The following is a 19,604-nucleotide window of genomic DNA, read 5'->3' as shown; positions in this document are numbered from 1 at the left end:
CTTTTTGAGGATGGGTGTGATTGCGGCATGTTTGAAACATGAGGGGAAGACACAGGTTGTTAGTGACAGGTTGAAGAGGTGGGTTAGGGTTGGGATGAAGACTGTGGTAAGGTTAGGAATGAGGTGGAACGGGATTGGGTCAAGTTCGCAGGTGGTGAGGTGTGATTTGGAGAGTAAGGAGGAGACTTGACCTTCTGTAATGGTGGAAAAGTGGGGTTTGGAGGAGGAAGGTTGAGTAGATATGAGAAGGGGTTGTGCGGATTTTAGGCAAAAGCTTTGTCTGATGGTGTCAATCTTCTGCTTGAAGAATGAGGCAAAGTCTTCGGCTGAGATGAGAGAAGAGGAAGGAGGTGCTGGGGGACGAAGGAGAGAATTGAAAGTGTTAAATAGCTGTTTAGGGTTGTGAGACAGGGAGATATGAGAGATGAGAAGTAGGTTTATTTTGCTGTAGTGAGTGCGGACTTGAAAGTAGTGAGGGACTGTTTGAATGCGATGAAGTGCTCGATGGAGTGAGATCTTTTCCATCTTCGCTCCGCAACCCTGGAGGCCCGGCGCAGTTCTTTGGTAAGTTTAGTGTGCCAGGGTTGCCTGTTGATTGTGCGAGATTTGGTGTATGTGAGAGGGGCGATCGAGTCGAGAGCTGCAGCTATTGTGGTGTTATATGAAGCAGCAGCAACATCTGCATTGTGTAAGGAATTTATGTCTGTGAGAGGGAGGAGGGATTCAGAGAGTGAGTGTAGGTCAAGGTGTTTGAGGTTTCTGCGAGCGTGTGTAAGTTTGTGGAGTGGGGACTGTGATCCTGGAGAGGAGAGGGTAGACAATGTGAGGAGGTTATGGTTATGATATAGAGGTGTTATCAGTCATTGTACAGGGGGGAGGAGGTGTGCTGTGACATCACCTATTGTGAATGGTGGATCCTGCGTTATCTACTGTATATAGAGGTGTTATCAGTCATTGCACAGGGGGGAGGAGGTGTGCTGTGACATCAACTATTGTGAATGGTGGATCCTGCGTTATCTGCTGTATATAGAGGTGTTATCAGTCATTGTACAGGGGGGAGGAGGTGTGCTGTGACATCATCTATTGTGAATGGTGGATCCTGTGTTATCTACTGTATATAGAAGGATTATCAGTCATTGTACAGGAGGGGGAGGAGGTGATCTGTGATCTCACCTATTGTGAATGGTGGATCCTGTGTTATCTACTGTATATAGAGGTGTTATCAGTCATTGTACAGGAGGAGGAGGAGGTGAGCTGTGACATCACCTATTGTGAATGGTGGATCCTGTGTTATCTACTGTATATATAGGTGTTATCAGTCATTGTATAGGAGGAGGACGTAAGCTGTGACATCACCTATTGTGAATGGTGGATCCTGTGTTATCTACTGTATATAGAGGTGTTATCAGTCATTGTACAGGAGGAGGAGGTGTGCTGTGACATCACCTATTGTGAATGGTGGATCCTGCGTTATCTACTGTATATAGAGGTGTTATCAGTCATTGTACAGGGGGGAGGAGGTGTGCTGTGACATCATCTATTGTGAATGGTGGATCCTGCGTTATCTGCTGTATATAGAGGTGTTATCAGTCATTGTACAGGAGGGGGAGGAGGTGATCTGTGATCTCACCTATTGTGAATGGTGGATCCTGTGTTATCTACTGTATATAGAGGTGTTATCAGTCATTGTACAGGAGGAGGAGGTGAGCTGTGACATCACCTATTGTGAATGGTGGATCCTGTGTTATCTACTGTATATAGCGGTGTTATCAGTCATTGTACAGTCATTGTACAGGAGGAGGAGGTGAGCTGTGATATCACCTATTGTGAATGGTGGATCCTGTGTTATCTACTGTATATAGAGGTGTTATCAGTCATTGTACAGGAGGAGGAGGTGAGCTGTGATATCACCTATTGTGAATGGTGGATCCTGTGTGTTCTACTGTATATAGAGGTGTTATCAGTCATTGTACAGGAGGAGGAGGTGAGCTGTGACATCAGCTATTGTGAATAGTGGATCCTGTGTTATCTACTGTATATAGAGGTGTTATCAGTCATTGTACAGGAGGAGGAGGTGAGCTGTGACATCACCTATTGTGAATGGTGGATCCTGTGTTATCTACTGTATATAGAGGTGTTATCAGTCATATTACAGGAGGAGGAGGAGGTGAGCTGTGATATTACCTATTGTGGATGGTGGATCCTCTGTTATCTACTGTATATAGAGGTGTTATCAGTCATTGTACAGGAGGAGGAGGTGAGCTGTGACATCAGCTATTGTGAATAGTGGATCCTGTGTTATCTACTGTATATAGAGGTGTTATCAGTCATTGTACAGGAGGAGGAGGTGAGCTGTGACATCACCTATTGTGAATGGTGGATCCTGTGTTATCTACTGTATATAGAGGTGTTATCAGTCATATTACAGGAGGAGGAGGAGGTGAGCTGTGATATTACCTATTGTGGATAGTGGATCCTGTGTTATCTACTGTATATAGAGGTGTTATCAGTCATTGTAGCCCTGTCTGTGAAGATAAGACTTATGAAACCTTTTCCACGTAGAATAGGAAATATGAGTCTAGTATAAGACATTGTGGCCAATACTAAAATTAAAACCTAAAAAAATGGAGCCAGAACAGATGTTGGTATAAGTGCAGTGCCTAGGTGTGCATTCACACTGTGGCCATTTAACAAACAGAATCTAAGATTAAAAAAAAAACATAATGAGCAAATCCCCTGCAGAAAAGAAATAAATAGTAATAATACATGGAAATAACATATAGGACATGGCTAACATAGTTTTGATTAAAAAAAAAAGCATAAAAGCCATCGCACCGCGACAAGGTGACCCATCGGGATGGTCCTATCTCTTGTAGAGCACCTCACTATGTGTCAGCAGTAGAAATAGATAAGGTTTGCAGGTTTTTTAATAACTGCGGCGAGACCATAGGAGGGAAGGGGTCACTATGGGACCCCATGATCTCTGTGTACACCCCTAATTGGTGCTAAGTCTTTATAACTGCACCACCTCCAGATTTGTGCCAGGACTTTTAGCAGCAGCCACTAGGGGGAGCAGACTTACAGTATATTGCTGGTATTGCTCTCAATGAGAGATTCATAAATATATATGAGGTGAGCGCCCCACAGTGGCTACACAGCGCTATTGCATTGTCTATGTGGACACTTAGTGCGAATATCAAAGTAATTGGACTTGAGAAAGACAAGTTTTATTTTTGTTGCTTTTTTGTTACTGTTCCTTTAATTTACACTACAGAACTTAGTAGATGTATGAACTTGTCCTTGTTTCACATAGTAACCAATCACAGCGCAGCTTATATAGTGCGCTTGAAAGATAAAAGCTGAGCAACCAACCACAGCGCAGCTTTTATAGTGTACTTGAAAGCTAAAAACTGAGCAACCAATCACAGCGCAGCTTTTATAGTGCGTTTGAAAATATGAAAGCTAAGCAGCCAATCACAGCTCAGCTTTTATAGTAAGCTTGATAAATGAAAGCTGAGCAACTTTAATAGTGTGATTCAAAGCTGAACAACCAATAACAGAGCGGCTTTCACTTTTTATTGTGCGCTTGAAAAATAAAACCTGTGCTATGATTGGTTACTACAGGCAACAAAGACAATCGCCATAACACTGGCCTGTTAGTCAGCTGACTCCTTTTCCCATCAGCCATCTCGCTCAAACAAGATGGCGGCGCCCATTATACACGCTCTCCGGTCACTCTCCAGTCTTTCCCGGCCTGGTTTTCGCTGTCTGTCCAGTTTGTCGGAGCCGTTAGTGTCCGGGACACGCCGGGGTCTTTTTAAGGATGTGTTCCCGGCGGAGACCGCCAAGCTGCAGCTCCAGGAGCTCCTGTCCTCCGGCTCTCAGACCGTGTACTGCGGCTTTGACCCCACGGCGGACTCGCTACACGTGGGGAATCTCCTGGCCGTGCTGGGTCTCCTGCACTTTCACCGGGCCGGGCACCATGTCATCGCTGTAGTCGGAGGGGCCACTGCTCAGATCGGGGACCCCAGCGGCCGTCACCAGGAGAGGGCGCCCCTGAGCCCAGAGCAGGTGGCGGAGAACGTGCGGGGGATCCGGGACTCGCTGCACCGCATCTTCTCCAACCACGAGGGGCCGGTGCGGGCCGGAGGGCGGGTGACGGTGCTGGATAACGCCGCCTGGTACCGGCAGCGCTCGGCCGTGGACTTCCTGGCGTCGGTGGGCAGACACTTCCGGATGGGCACCCTGCTGAGCAGGCACAGCGTGCAGAGCCGCCTGAGCTCCGCCGAGGGCATGAGCCTGGCAGAGTTCTGCTACCAGGTGTTCCAGGCCTATGACTTCTACTACCTGCTCCAGAAGCATGGCTGCAAGATCCAGCTGGGGGGCACCGACCAACTGGGCAACCTCATGTCCGGCCACGACTTCATACAGAGGTGTGGGGGCTGAGAGGGGCATCTGACCTCTGCCGCTGCCTACAGGAAATGGGCATCTGACCTCTGCTGCCCCTGTAAGGGAACGAGCGCCTGATCTCTACACCAGGGATGTCAAACACAGAGCCAAAATGACACACAGAGTAATGGGCCCCACCTAGTCCTCCATACAGAGTAATGGGCCCCACCTAGTCCTCCATACAGAGTAATGGGCCCCACCTAGTCCTCCATACAGAGTAATGGGCCCCACCTAGTCCTCCATACAGAGTAATGGGCCCCACCTAGTCCTCCATACAGAGTAATGGGCCCCACCTAGTCCTCCATACAGAGTAATGGGCCCCACCTAGTCCTCCATACAGAGTAATGGGCCCCACCTAGTCCTCCATACAGAGTAATGGGCTCCCATAGAGGTGGTGGTTCTCGTGTCGTGGGCCAAATTTGGCCTACGGGACAGAGTTTGACCTGTGTGCTCTATAGGAGTGGGGCGCCAGAAAGGCATCTGATCTCTACCCCTTACAGCAAGGGTGGGGAACCTTAGGCACTCATGCTATTTACGCCCCTCAATAACCTTTTATCGGGCCCTTGGTTAGATTCCCAGGGGCTGAAGTTCTTGGTCCGGCAGCTGTGTCTTGACCATTCTCAGGGGGGCGCTTTGTATGTGGTCAGGATTATATATTGACCCTCGGTCTTTACACAGGACCACAGGAGAAGACGTGTTCGGGATCCTGTTGCCGCTTATCACAAGCACCACCGGAGATAAGCTGGGCAAGTCTGCCGGAAACGCCGTGTGGCTGAACAGGGAGCGGACGTCACCATTTGAGTTTTACCAGTTCTTTGTACGGCAGCAAGATGGCAGCGTGGAGAGGTGATGGGCGCAACGTTTTGGCCTGGGGCGGTGTGAAAAAACTTAGAGGGAATGTCCAGTGTTGCTCACTTCAGGAGGCGAGTGGCACTACTGACATGTTTGCACATCCCTCCTCCATGATACCTGCCGGTCCATGCAGGCGCCCTGTCAGGTATGTGCAGATTCTCCGTCATCAGTGCCACTCGCCTACCGATGCAGAAGCGAGCAACTCCAGTTTCACACGTATAACATTTATGGGCCGAGTACAGACCACCATGTCCAGAGCAGCTGTGGGTCTCCAGGCATATACGAGAATGTATTGCTGCACAATATAGACCTGGATGGTCGGTCACAGTCCTTCTTAGCGATGGATCCCCTGTGAATTTATAGGATATTTTTGTTTTTCTTGTTTTTTAGGTTCCTAAAACTTTTCACTTTCCTCCCCCTCCCGGAGATTGGGCACATTATGGAACAACATGCCAAGGAGCCGGAGAAACGCATACCCCATAAGAGACTGGCAGCAGAGGTGACCAAGCTCGTCCATGGCAAAGAAGGACTGGAGTCAGCCAAGAGGTGAGGTGTCTGTCAATTATCATAAGTGCATTATGGAAAACATGATTCATCAGACCCGGCGCCTTCATCCATCGCTCCGTGTCCAGCTCTGATGGTCACGTGTCCATTGTAGTCAGTTCTGGTGATGGACACGGCGAGTGATCTGTGACTACACAGCAAGATGCGATATTTTTATTGCATGGTTGCAATACCCACCTTTCTCCACTAGGTGCACGCAGGCTCTGTATCACAGCAGCATTGACGCTTTGGCAGCCATGTCTGATCAAGAACTACAAGAAATCTTCCAGGGAGCCCCTTTTGCTGAATTATTGCTGGAACCTGGTACTAGGGTGCTGGACGTCTGCCTGAAAGTGTCGGCTATCCCAGAAGGTGTCCGTGGGTAGGTGTTTTAATGTTTACAAGTCAAAAAGACGACCAGTTCATTTCCCCCTCCATGTGTTTTTAAGGCAAAAAATATGCAAATTGTCTCTTCAGAGAGGACAAGGATTAGATCTTTTGCATCACCTATTGGAAGCAGCGATCCTAAAAGTTAATAGTGACCCTTTAACAAGCCTTGTCACATGACTTGGGATAAAAGCCAAACCAGAATCTCAATTTGCAGACAGTGTTTCAGGGTGTTTTCCCCTCATCAGTGCAAAGTATGAGATCTGATTTGGCTAGATGAGAGGCTCTAGACTGGAGTCTATGGGGTAACTTTCTCCTTGTTAAGAGTAACAAGCCAAGCTTGGCCTGTTAGAGTAAGAAGACTTTTATAAGCCTCGCTTGGAGCATGCATGGATTAAGTCTCCTCACTCGTGACATGCCAGGCTTGGCTTGTCGCTCTCCACAAGGAGAAATGTCACCCCTTACACTAAAGGAATTTGACTGCTGGTGTGATGGGAATGGAGTAGATCTACCGGGTGACCCTCTCTAACTTTGTCCTTTACCCTTCAGCTTTGACATACTAAGCAGCGGGGGAGTAAGCTTCAACCACGTGAGAGTCACAAACCCAGACGAGGTCCTGGTGGTCGGCCAGCACATCCTCCGCAACGGGCTGTCCCTCATCAGGGTCGGAAAGAAGAACTTCTATGTGGTGAAGTGGCTGAGCCTGTGACTGCAGCCGCCTGGCGCTGAGACGGGCGATACTCTCACTAAGTGAGAAGAGCTCTATAAATACGGGACAATGACCGTGATGGATTTTAATAAATAACTGTATCAGTTGGGTATTACACCACTTCTCGTGTCTTTTTCTTTCCTCCCCTTACATAAGTGGCGGAATATATATAGATTGAAGTCTCCTTTACATGAAACCAGCCTTAGATAGTTAGAATGCTTCCACTTGTTTAATATGTTAGAGCCCCTGTGGATTAGTGGGGGCCCATCTGGGTCTTGAGACCCACCCTACCGATCACTCAAACCACAGTGATGTACAGGCTCAAGAGAAAGTCTATGGGCCTGTACATCTCTCAGTTTGAGCATTTGGTGGGGGTATTGGGGCACCTTAAGGGACTTATTCGGACTATTTTACTACTGACACTATTGGTATGGATATACAGGACTTAGTAAAACAATAAAAACGATACTTGTCTTGTAGTAATCCGATGTGCCGGCGCTGAGAAATCGAGCTTTGAAACTTATGCATATTATCGTGAAAGTGCATTGGGGGCGTGTTCATGCCCTAACACACTTCCTGGTTAATTTACATGTTACTTCAAAGCTCAATTTCTCAGTGTTGGCACATCGGATTACTACAAGACAGGTATCGTTATTGTCTCACTAGGTCCTATCCATCCGTACCACTAGTTTCAGTGGAAGAATCATCCTGGCGGGTCCCTTTAAGCATCTCCCACCTAAAAAAAAAAAAAAAAAAAATTAGGATTTCATTGATTGTATTCTAACACACTGAAGATTTTTTTTTTTTTTTTAACTAGAAACGTTCTGGTGCAAGGAATAAGAATGTTATGTTCTGTCTTTTCACGCTCTTCATCAGGCATTATGTCCCTTGTATTACAGATAAGGGTAAGATGTCCTTTATAAATGGGGGACAGCGGTGCCTGTCCTCCTAATCAGTCAGTGGCTGCAATGTTCTTGAATTTCCAGAACTCATTTAGTCGGGGTCTTCCGCTTATCCAGGTCCTGCTGAATCTCCGGAGGAAAAGTGTCCTTGTTCTTGATGACGCAGGGGAGACAAAATCTCTTGGAGTAGAAGAGGCTGCAATCCTAAAGACAGAGGAAACCGTGTCAGGATGAATGAAGTCTTGTGTAGGGGCCATAGTGACATGACTGAGACCCTTCCTTGCAGAATCTGTGTAAACTCCCATTCACAAAATACAATTTTTCTTTTCAAATGCAGATTTTGTTGAATCAGCCCTGAAACCCTTAGTGTGAACAGACCCCAAAATGCTAGATTTGCCCCACAGATGACAGCACTAGACGTGGATTAGATTTGATAAATCTCATGCAGACTATTTCACCATTTTCAGCGCAAAACGGATCTAGATTTGTGTTTCGATCTGCAAATTCCTGGCATATTTTTCCTTGGCAAGCACAATAGCAAATCATGTGGGGAACATATTTCCTTAGCAATGTTAAAAAAAAAAAAATGCTGCTTGGAAACCGTCAATAAGCTGCTGTTGTTGGATCTGCTACTCTTAGGGTTTGTGCACACAGCAGTTTTTGCAATCAGGTGAACCTAGCAAAAGACGCTTCAGGAAACTTTTCTGTCTTTACTTTTCTGAAGCAACTTTTCTGTCTTTATTTTGGTCATTTCTGAAGCAATTTTTTTGATGATTTTGACAGCTGCAGTTTTTTTGGTGGGTTTTCCCATTTTTTTTTCTGTTTTCTTTCTTCGTTTTTTTTCTCTTTATACTCCCTGGGGTTATTTTTTTTTTGTTTCTTACTTTATAAGCCCTGGTTTGTTTTTCCCCTTTTATACTCCCTTATTTTTTTTTATTTACTTTGAATAATGAAGGATTCACTGGGATTTTATTTTAAGTAAAACTATGGCAAATTGTCCTGGCCTCTTTTGAGCTTTCCAGTTAACTTGTATCGTAAAAGTACAGAGTGGAAAACGCCAGAAGAATGGACATGTCACAAGAACAGAACGTAATTTTTACATAGAGATACATGCAGACTTCTTTTGGGCATTTTCTAATAGGTCTTTCAGGCAGAATCTGCCTCAAAAAGTTGTGTGCACACGCCCTTAGGGCATGAGTACACAGTCTTTTTGCAGAGTTTTCAGAGCAGAAACTTCCCGAGTGTTTGAGGAGGAGTTGGAGTATATCCGCACACAGTCTTTTTTTTCAGAGCAGAAACTACCACGTTTTTTTTGAAGAGAACATGGATAGTTTCTGGTCCAAAAACTCACGTGTGAACAGGGATGTTCTCAATGCTGAAAAAATGGCGGAAAAATTGCTAAGAAAACTCAGTCATTTTAGTTTGCAAAAACAACTTTCTGTACATATGTTTTGGCTTATGAGTTTTGTTTGCATCTTTTGAAAGCATAAAAAAGTTAAAAGTACATTCTTCAGTCATTTTCCTTCATACTTTTCAAGTCAATGGGAAGACTATAAAGACACCAAAGTGTTTTGTTTTTTTTTAAAGTGTTTTCTTTGCTTTACAGATTTGAAAAAAAAAATCCCAAAAATTTGCAAAAAAAAAGTACATAGGAAATGACAAATAGACGCTTCAGCGTTTTGTCAAAATTATAGACAAAAGAAGAGTTTCCCCGAGGCATCTTCTGCTAGAAAAAATGACATTTTTGGCCACCAGAAAAAGATATGGTGATTCCTTTTGCGCAGGCAGATTTTTAATGAGTTGTTTTGTAGCTGATGAAAAGGTTACAAAAAAAAAACCACTTTAAGGGCATGTATAGGTTTTAGATGCGTTTTCCCTAAAAGCACTTTTTCTGATGTTCTTCCAAAAAAAAAAAAACCTTCAGTACAATAATAACTAAATAAGGCGCACAACGTCTTTTCAGGTGGATTATGCCTAAAGACGCCACAAAAATGAGGGGAAAGATGTTCAAAGAATGATTCAGGAACAGCTGCCATTTTCCTGACGTATCTTTCCTCTTGGGAATCTCGGCAGGTGTATCTGTATGTGCACATACCCTAAAACCTCAGTCTGCACATAGCCCTATATGTCCTGGCAGATGAGAGAAAGTTTCACAAAGTCAACTATCTCTGCAGCCCTCCACCAGTTGGGCCTTTATGGCAGAGTGGCCCGACGGAAACCTCTCCTCAGTGCAAAAACATATGAAAGCCTGCATAGAGTTTACTCAAAAACCCATGAAGGACTCCCAGACTATGAGAAATAAGATTCTCTGGTCTGATGAGATGAAGATAGACGTTTTTGGTGATAATTCTAAGCGGTACGTGTGGAGAAAACCAGGCACTGCTCATCACCTGCCCAATGCAATCCCAACAGTGAAACATGGTGGTGGCAGCATCATGCTATGGGGGTGTTTTTCAGCTGCAGGGACAGGATAACTGGTTGCAATTGAAGGAAACATGAATGCAGCCAAGTACAGAGATATCCTGGATGAAAACCTCTTCCAGAATGCTCTGGACCTCAGACTTGGCCGAAGATTCACCTTCCAACAAGACAATGACCCTAAGCACACAGCTAAAATAACAAAGGAGTGGCTTCAGAACAACTCTGTGACCATTCTTGACTGGCCCAGCCAGAGCCCTGACCTAAACCCAATTGAGCATCTCTGGAGAGACCTGAAAATGGCTGTCCATCAACGTTCACCATCCAACCTGACGGAACTGGAGAGGATCTGCAAGGAAGAATGGCAGAGGATCCCCAAATCCAGGTGTGAAAAACTTGTTGCATCATTCCCAAGAAGACTCATGGCTGTACTAGCTCAAAAGGGGGCTTCTACTCAATACTGAGCAAAGGGTCTGAATACTTATGACCATGTGATATTTTAATGAGAAAAAAAATGAACTTTTTAGAATTTACCAAATGGCTGCAATGAAACAAAGAGTGAAAAATTTAAAGGGGTCAGAATACTTTCCGTACCCACTGTATGTTCAGTAAATGCCCTCAATACTTGGTCGGGGCTCCTTTTGCATCAATTACTGCATCAATGCAGCGTGGCATGGAGGCGATCAGCCTGTGGCATGGAGGCGATCAGCCTGTGGCACTGCTGAGCTGTTATGAAGCCCAGGTGGCTTTGATAGCAGCCTTCAGCTCGTCTGCATTGTTGGGTCTGGTGTCCCTCATCTTCCTCTTGACAATACCCCATAGATTCTCTATAATAGATTCTCTATGGGGTTAAGGTCAGGCGAGTTTGCTGCCAATCAAGCACAGTGATACTGTTGTGTAAACCAGGTATTGGTACTTTTGGCCGTGTGGACAGGGGCCAAGTCCTGCTGGAGAATGACATTTCCATCTCCAAAAAGCTTGTCGGCAGAGGGAAGCATGAAGTGCTGTAAAATGTCCTGGTAGACGGCTGCGCTGACTTTGGTCTTGATAAAACACAGTGGACCTCCACCAGCAGATGACATGGCCCCCCAAACCATCACTGACTGTGGAGACTTCACACTAGACCTCCAGCAGCTTGGATTGTGGCCTCTCCACTCTTCCTCCAGACTCTGGGTCCTTGATTTCCAAATGAAATGCAAAATTTACTTTCATCTGAAAACACCTTGGACACTGAGCATCAGTCCAGGTCTTCTTCTCCTTGGTCCAGGTAAGACGCTTCTGGCGTTGTCTATTGGTCATGAGTGGCTTGACACAAGGAATGTGACACTTGTAGCCCATGTCCTGGATACGTCTGTGTGTGGTGGCTCTTGAAGCAATGACTCCAGCAGCAGTCCACTCCTTGTGAATCTCCCCCAAATTTTTGAATGGCCTTTTCTTAATCCTTTCAAGACTCCGGTTATCCCGGTTGCTTGTGCACCTTTTTCTTCCACACTTTTTCCTTCCACTCAACTTTCCATTAATATGCTTGGATACAGCACTCTGTGAACAGCCAGCTTCTTTAGCAATGACCTTTTGTGGCTTACCCTCCTTGTGGAGTGTGTCAATGACTGCCTTCTGGGCATCTGTCAAGTCAGCAGTCTTCCCCATGATTGAGGAGCCTACTGAAACAGACTAAGGGACCTTTTTAAACACGTAGGAAGCCATTGCAGGTGTTTTTTGTTATCTCCTTTACCCCCTCCAAGGTGGTTTGCACGTTAATGACCAGGCCAATTTTTACAATTCTGACCACTGTCACTTTAGGAGGTAATTACTCTGGAACGCTTCAATGGATCCCCCTGATTCTGAGATTGTTTTTTCGTGACATATTGTACTTCATGATTGTGGTACAATTTCTTCGATATCACTTGCTTTTATTTGTGAAAAAATGGAAATTTGGTGAAAATTTTGCAATTTTCAAAATTTTTATTTTTATGCCCTTAAATCAGAGAGATATGTCACACAAAATAGTTAATAAACAACATTTCCCACATGTCTACTTTACATCCAGCACCATTTTGGAACCAACATTTTTTTTTTGTTAGGGAGCTATAAGGGTTAAAAGTTGACCATCGATTTCTCATTTTCCAACAAGATTTACAAAACCATTTTTTTTTTAGGGACCACATCACATTTGAAGTCACTTTGAGAGGTCTTTATGACAGAAAATACCCAAAAGTGACACCATTCTAAAAACTGCACCCCTCAAGGTGCTCAAAACCACATTCAAGAACTTTATTAACCCTTCAGGTGCTTCACAGGAATTTTTGGAATGTGGAAGAAAAAAAATAGAATTAGACTTACCGGTAATTCGGTTTCTACTAACCCTCCACGACAGCACCAAAGGAGGAGAATGTCACCCCACCCTAATAGGGACAGGAAACACAAAGAGGTCAAATAGCCCCTCCCTCATCCTCCCTCCAGTGTTTTTTTTTTATAAAGGACCACACAAGAATGAATGCTTCAAATTAAATTATTTTTTGGCTAACCAAGCCAAGGAGGGAATTATCCGTGCTGTCGTGGAGGGTTATTAGAATCCAAATTACCGGTAAGTCGAATTCTATTTTCTCCAATAACTCCCCACGACAGCACCAAAGGAGGAGTACCAAAGACTCATGTTTAGGGAGGGACAACGGCCTGAAGCACTTTCCGCCCAAAGGCCAAGTCTTTGTTATGACCAGATGGCTGAATAAAGAGGTTCTGATCCTTCCTCCAGGCCTCTGTTTTTTGGAGGTAGTGAAGAACGACCCGCCTTACATCCAAAGAATGGAATTCTTCTCTTTTATTTTTTGGGTTCTAACAGAAGGAAGGCAGAATTATCTCCTGTGATCTATGAAAGTCTGAGACCACTTTTGGTAAGAAAGATGGGTCCCGTTGTAGAATAATCCTATCATCCAGAATTCTCAAATACCGGTCATTCACTGAGAAAGCTTGCATTTCTCCCACTCTCCTGGCCGTGGTAATTGCTACTAGAAAAGTTGTTTTCCAAGCTAACTTATCCAGCTCTACTGAGGCCAAAGGTTCAAACGGTGGTAGTGTCAGACCTTTAAGGACGATATTAAGATCCCAGGAGAGAACGCGGTTAATTATTCTGGAACGCAGATGAGTAGCTGCTGTCATGAACCTTTTTACCGATCAATGTTCGGCCAGGCTTTGGTCAAAATAGGCACTTAACGCTGCGATCTGAACCTTGAGGGTGCTGGGTTTAAGACCTTTTTCCAGCCCCTCTTGTAGGAAATTCAAGATCTGGGTCATGTCAGGATGCCGAAGATCTGGCGTATTTTGGTTTATACCATGTTAGGAAGGTCTTCCATATTTTGCTGTATATGGAGTTTGTTTCCTGCTTCTTTGTAGGGTATGAATTACTCGCTCTGAGAGTTCTTTTGCCTTCAGGATTGTGAACTCAGAAACCAAGCCGCTAGATGGAGGTTCTCTGGATATGGATGGAGTAATGGACACTGATGGAGAAGGTTTTTGATTGCTGGCAGAATGAGGGGTCATTCTATGCTTAGACTGTTTAGTGCACAGAACCAGCTCCTTTTTGGCCAAAGTGGAGCTATCAAGATTATCTTGACCTCCTCGGTCCTTACTTTCTGTAAGGTCTTGGGTAGCAATGGAATTGGGGGGAAAAGCATAAGCTAGATGGAAACGCCACGGGTGAGCGAATGAATCTATCCCCAGGCATATGTCGTCTGGATCTAGGAAGGAGCATTTTTCTGACTTGGTATTTTGGCGTCTTGCAAAAAGGTCCACCTCCAGACGACCCCATCGTCTGGTCAGCATGTGGAAAATGTCTGTGTTCAGTTCCCATTCCCCCAGATGGATATTCCTATGCTCAATTGGTCTGGATGTTGTCTGAGCCTTTTATGTGCAGATCTGATAAGGAATGAAGATGTCTTTCTGCCCAGAAGAATATTCTTGCTGAGATACTTTTTAGATTCTCGTACCTTGTACTCCCTTGAGGGGAAAGGTGAGCTACGGTAGTCATGTTGTCTGAATAGACTTTTACGTGTCTGCCCTCAATGATTGGAGCCGATATTTTGAGTGCCTACTCCACTGCCTTTAATTCGTGGAAGTTGGAGGATTGTCCTCTGATCTCCTCTGTCCAGATCCCTTGGAAGGGGGTTTGGGTGATGACTGCTCCCCATCCAGTGTTTCTGGCGTCTACCGTGACTTATCAGAGGGAACAGAGTCTATGGAACCCCTGTTCTTAGGTTTCTTGGGCTGAGCCATCATGACAGGGATGTCTTCACATAATGAGGGATCATGATCTTTCTGTTAAGGGAGTCTGGGGATCAGTCCCACTGTGCAAGAATATAGGTTTGCAACACCCTGGTGTGACCTTGAGCCCAGGCTACGGATTGGATGCAGGCTGTCATGGAGCCGAGGGCTGACATGACAAATCTTAGGGACACCTTGTTCCGGGTCTTCAGATTCGTTAGCTTCGATCTCAAAAGTATCTGCTTGTCCCTTGGTAGGAAGGAGGTTTGTCTGGCGGAGTCTAATAGAACACCCAGGAACGTTTTTTCTGGGGCAGGGACCAGGTCTGATTTTTGATTATTTATCAACCACCCTAGGGTGGTTAAGATTTGGATCGTCCTCTGCTGATCTTCCTGGAGTGATACCACCGAGGGACCTACTAGTAAGAAGTCGTCGAGGTAGGGAATGATGCAGATTTTCTCCTTCCTGATAGAAGCCACTACCTCTGACATAATTTTGATAAAAATTCTTGGTGCGTAGGATATTCCGAGCGGCAATACGTTGAATTGGAAGTGTATCGTCTGATCCTCTTGACCACCGCGAATCTTAGAAATTTTCGGTATGTTGGATGTATAGGGAGGTATGCGTCCTGTAAGTCGATGGTTGCCATCACAAATTCTGGTCCTATCAAGGGAAATGCTGATTTGATGGACTCCATTTTGAATCTTCGGTACAGTAGATGATGTATTGATTTAAGGGTTTCAGATTTATTATTATTCTGTAAGTGCAGTTTGTTTTTTTTTATTATAAACAGGCGTGTGTGTCTTTCTGTTTTTGGGACCGGTGAAATATCCCCCAAGGATAGTAGGTTTCTTAGGCCAGACATCAGGGCGGTTTTTTATCTCGGGGAGGTTAGACGAGTTATTCTTATTTTCCTTGGCGGATATGAGGAGAATTCGATCTTCACCCCTTCTTGAATTGCTTTCAAGACCCATTGACTGAAGCAAATATTTTGCCATTGGGGAAGGTATTTCGTGATTCATCCCCCTACTGCTCTTGCGTCACTGCTTTTGTTGTCGCTGTCCTTTTGAGAAAAAGATATTCCTATCTTTCCCCCCTTTGGGGTAGCTTCATCGACCGGACTTCCCTTTCCCCTTGTATTGAGGATTCTGCTCCCGAGGGGGGCGAAAGGGAGTCTTCTTGTAGTGTCTGGGTTCTGGCAAGGATTTCTTTTTATCAATCGCTTTCTCCAGGGGGTCGTCAAGGGCCTGGCCAAACATATATTCTCCCCTGAAGGGAATAGAACAGAGTTTCATTTTGGAGGCCACATCACCGTTCCACGATTTCAGCCATAGTGCTCGCCTTGTGGTGTTTGATAGGACTGCTGCCCTAGCGGTTACTCTCACAGATTCCGCTGAAGCATCTGCCAGAAAGTCAGTAGCCTTCTGCAGTAAAGGTAGGGAAGCCTGTATCTCTTCTCTGGATGTGCCCATAGCCAGATGCTCTTCAAGTTGGTTGAGCCATCTCGACATGGATCGTGCAATACTCATGGAGACTACGTTTGTGTTCAGAAGGGCTGCTGATGTTTCCCAGGATTTCCTGAGAAGGCTGTCCATCTTGCGGTCCAGAGGATCCTTCAGTTGTAATGAATCCTAGAATGGCAATGTTGTCTTTTTAGCGACTCTTGCCACCTGAATATCGACCTTAGGTATCTCGGTCCAACATTTTGAGGTTTCTTCATCTACCGGAAACCTATCTTTTAATTCTGTTGGTGTATTCAGTCGTCTTTCCGGATTTTCCCATTTGTCCAGGATTAAGTCCTGAATGTTTTTATGTATTGGGAACACCATCTTTTTCTTTGAACAGAGACCACCGAACATCTCTTCCTGGACCGATCTAGTGGGCTTCTCTTCTTCCACCTCCATCATTCTTCTTACCGCTGTGAGGAGGTCTTCCATAAATTCCGCTGAGAAATAATATTTCTTATTTTCCAGACCTTCCTCTGCTGGGCTAAGTTCACATTCCTCTATGAGGTCTTCTGGAAGGGATATCTCGTCCTGGGAGTCCGAGTCTCTTTTTTCTTCCAGGGAAATCTTCCTCTTCTTAGCCTTTGGATGGGAATAAGAAGTGGATCGGGAGAAGGAGGCCAATGAAGATTGAACCTCTTGATGGACTATCCCCTTGATTTCGTCTATAAGAGACGGCTGCTCTTCCCTAGTAGTTTTCTCCCTACATTTTTGGCATAGATATTTTTTGTTTGAAGAAGATAGCTTTCTTGCACATATAGCACACTTCCGGCTAGACTTATTTCCTGGTGCAGGATGTGTTAGACTGTGTGTGCGCGCCCTAAACGGACCAGAAGTAACCTCAGGGACCCTGTTTCGGCGTCCCACGTCACTTTCCGGCCGATCCTAGGCTGTTGTGTTCCAGGGAGGAACGCAGACCGGAAGTGATCTAATCCAGTGGTCCGCGTCACTTCCGGGATCTGGCGCGCGTCTCCTCCGCTATGGAGATCGCCTGAGCCGCTCCGGAGGCCGCCTGAGGGGGGGGGGGGGGGGGAGCTTGGCTGGAGAGTTCGAGGAGGCCTCCAGCACGACACCCACCGGACCTTACCCGCAGGTGTGGACTCGGTGGGGATGGGGGTTACAAGGAGACGGGAGCAGCTTGCAGGGATGAGGAGAAGACCGCTCGGTCCCAGCTGCCTGGCTTAAAGGTATGCTAGGTGTCTGCCGCTGGCACAGAGCACCCTGGATGACCTCTTCATCCCAATAGGGACAGGAAAAACACTGGCGGGAGGATGAGGGAGGGGCTATTTGACCTCCTTTTCCTTTGGTGCTGTCGTGGGGGGTTATTGGAGAAATTAACATTTAACTTTTTACTTTTTTCACAAAAATATTACTTTAGACACATTTTTTCTTTTTGCAGGGGTAACAAGAAAAAATGAACCCCAAAATTTGTTGTGCAATTTCCCCTGAGCACGCAGATATCCCATATGTGGGGAAAAACCACTGTTTGGGCGCACGGCAGGGTTTGGAAGGGAAGGAGCGCCATTTGACTTTTTGAATGTAAAATTTGCTTGAATAATTAGCGGATTCCATGATGTTTGTGAGCAGGGCCGGCTCCAGGTTTTTCTGGGCCCCGGGCGAAAGAGTTTCAGTGGGCCCCTTTAACACATACCACGATTCATGATGCAGAGATACAGCGGAGAAATATATATATATATATATAGTACAATGCAAAGATTTCACTTCTTACATTACATGAGTGATATCTATTGTAAATTACACAATAGCTCAGAAACCAGCGAATCGCTCCACACAGAATACTGGCCCCCATATAAGGCTCCATACGGAATACTGGCCCCAATAAAATGCTCCATACGGAATACTGGCCCCCATATAAGGCTCCATACGGAATACTGGCCCCCATGTAAGGCTTCATACGGAATACTAGCCCCCATGTAAGGCTCCATACGGAATACTGGCCCCCATGTAAGGCTTCATACGGAATACTAGCCCCCATGTAAGGCTCCATACGGAATACTGGCCCCAATAAAATGCTCCATACGGAATACTGGCCCCAATAAAATGCTCCATACGGAATACTGGCCCACATATAAGGCTCCATACGGAATACTGGCCCCCATGTAAGGCTCCATACGGAATACTAGCCCCCATGTAAGGCTCCATACGGAATACTGGCCCCAATAAAATGCTCCATACGGAATACTGGCCCCCATATAAGGCTCCATACGGAATACTGGCCCCCATATAAGGCTCCATACGGAATACTGGCCCCCATATAAGGCTCCATACGGAATACTGGCCCCAATAAAATGCTCCATACGGAATACTGGCCCCCATATAAGGCTCCATACGGAATACTGGCCCCCATATAAGGCTCCATACGGAATACTGGCCCCCATATAAGGCTCCATACGGAATATTGGCCCCCATATAAGGCTCCATACGGAATACTGGCCCCCATATAAGGCTCCATACGGAATACTGGCCCCCATATAAGGCTCCATACGGAATACTGGCCCCCATATTATGCCCCATACGGAATACTGGCCCCCATATAAGGCTCCATACGGAATACTGGCCTCCATATAAGGCTCCATACGGAATACTGGCCCCCATATAAGGCTCCATACGGAATACTGGCCCCCATATTATGCCCCATACGGAATACTGGCCCCCATATAAGGCTCCATACGGAATACTGGCCCCCATATAAGGCTCCATACGGAATACTGGCCCCCATATAAGGCTCCATACGGAATACTGGCCCCCATATAACGCTCCATACGGGATACTGGTCCCCTTATAAAGCTCCATACAGGATACTGGCCCCCATATAACGTTCCATACAGGATACTGGTCCCCTTATAAAACTCCATACAGGATACCGGCCCCCATATAACGCTTCATACAGGATACCGGTCCCCTTATAACGCTCCATACAGGATACCGGTCCCCTTATAACGCTCCATACAGGATACCGGTCCCCTTATAACGCTCCATACAGGATACCGGTCCCCTTATAACTCTCCATACAGGATACCGGTCCCCATATAATGCTGCATGCAGGCTGTTACCCCCCACATAATGCCCCATACAGGCTGTCCCCCCCTTATAATGCTCCATGCAGGCTGTTACCCCCCACATAATGCCCCATACAGGCTCCCCCCTTTTAATGCTCCATGCAGGCTGTTACCCCCCACATAATGCCCAATACAGGCTGCCCCCCCTTATAATGCTCAATGCAGGCTGTTCCCCCCCACATAATGCACTATGCAGGCTGCCCCCCCCCCCCTTTATAATGCCCCATGCAGGCTGTTCCCCACCTTATAATGCCCCATGCAGGATGTCACCCCCCCCCTCTATATAATGCCCCATGCAGGATGCCCCCCCCTCTTTATAATGCCCCATGCAGGATGCCCCCCCCCTTATAATGCTCCATGCAGGCTGTTCCCCCCCACATAATGCCCCATACAGCCCCCCCCCCCCTTTTAATGCTCCATGCAGGCTGTTACCCCCCCACATAATGCCCCATACAGGCTGCCCCCCCTTATAATGCTCCATGCAGGCTGTTCCCCACCTTAT

At 46.0% G+C, this 19,604-nt stretch overlaps 2 protein-coding genes across 4 annotated transcripts in view; one reads left to right on the top strand and one right to left on the bottom strand.

Moving 5' to 3' along the window:
• Positions 1–3,655: 3,655 nt before the first annotated feature.
• YARS2 (tyrosyl-tRNA synthetase 2) lies at positions 3,656–7,058 on the top strand. The gene is made up of 5 exons (XM_073650036.1): positions 3,656–4,433; positions 5,128–5,295; positions 5,692–5,847; positions 6,056–6,226; positions 6,781–7,058. Exons 1-5 carry the CDS (start codon positions 3,703–3,705, stop codon positions 6,938–6,940), a joined length of 1,386 nt encoding a protein of 461 aa, XP_073506137.1. The 5' UTR covers positions 3,656–3,702; the 3' UTR covers positions 6,941–7,058.
• CDPF1 (cysteine rich DPF motif domain containing 1) overlaps positions 7,011–19,604 on the bottom strand; it is a 20,732-nt gene continuing 8,138 nt past the window's right edge. For all 3 annotated transcript variants that reach the window (XM_073650040.1, XM_073650038.1, XM_073650039.1), the window contains exon 4: positions 7,011–8,046. In XM_073650040.1, coding sequence (XP_073506141.1) covers positions 7,930–8,046 — 117 coding nt within the window. In that variant the 3' untranslated portion in view covers positions 7,011–7,929. The remainder of the gene's footprint in view (positions 8,047–19,604) is intronic.

This window comes from Phyllobates terribilis, unplaced genomic scaffold (genome assembly GCF_046119375.1).
Source record: "Phyllobates terribilis strain yellow unplaced genomic scaffold, ASM4611937v1 Scaffold_10__3_contigs__length_209671492, whole genome shotgun sequence".
Taxonomy (NCBI): Eukaryota; Metazoa; Chordata; class Amphibia; order Anura; family Dendrobatidae; genus Phyllobates; species Phyllobates terribilis.
Note: the sequence above shows the minus strand (reverse complement) of the source record. Positions and strands in the feature narration are given on the sequence as shown.

Coding starts and splice junctions, on each gene's coding strand:
- YARS2 (XM_073650036.1), top strand. CDS start 3,703: ATGGCGGCGCCCATTATACACGCTCTCCGGTCACTCTCCAGTCTTTCC. Junction 4,434..5,127: donor GGCCACGACTTCATACAGAG/GTGTGGGGGCTG, acceptor GTCTTTACACAG/GACCACAGGAGAAGACGTGT. Junction 6,227..6,780: donor ATCCCAGAAGGTGTCCGTGG/GTAGGTGTTTTA, acceptor TTTACCCTTCAG/CTTTGACATACTAAGCAGCG.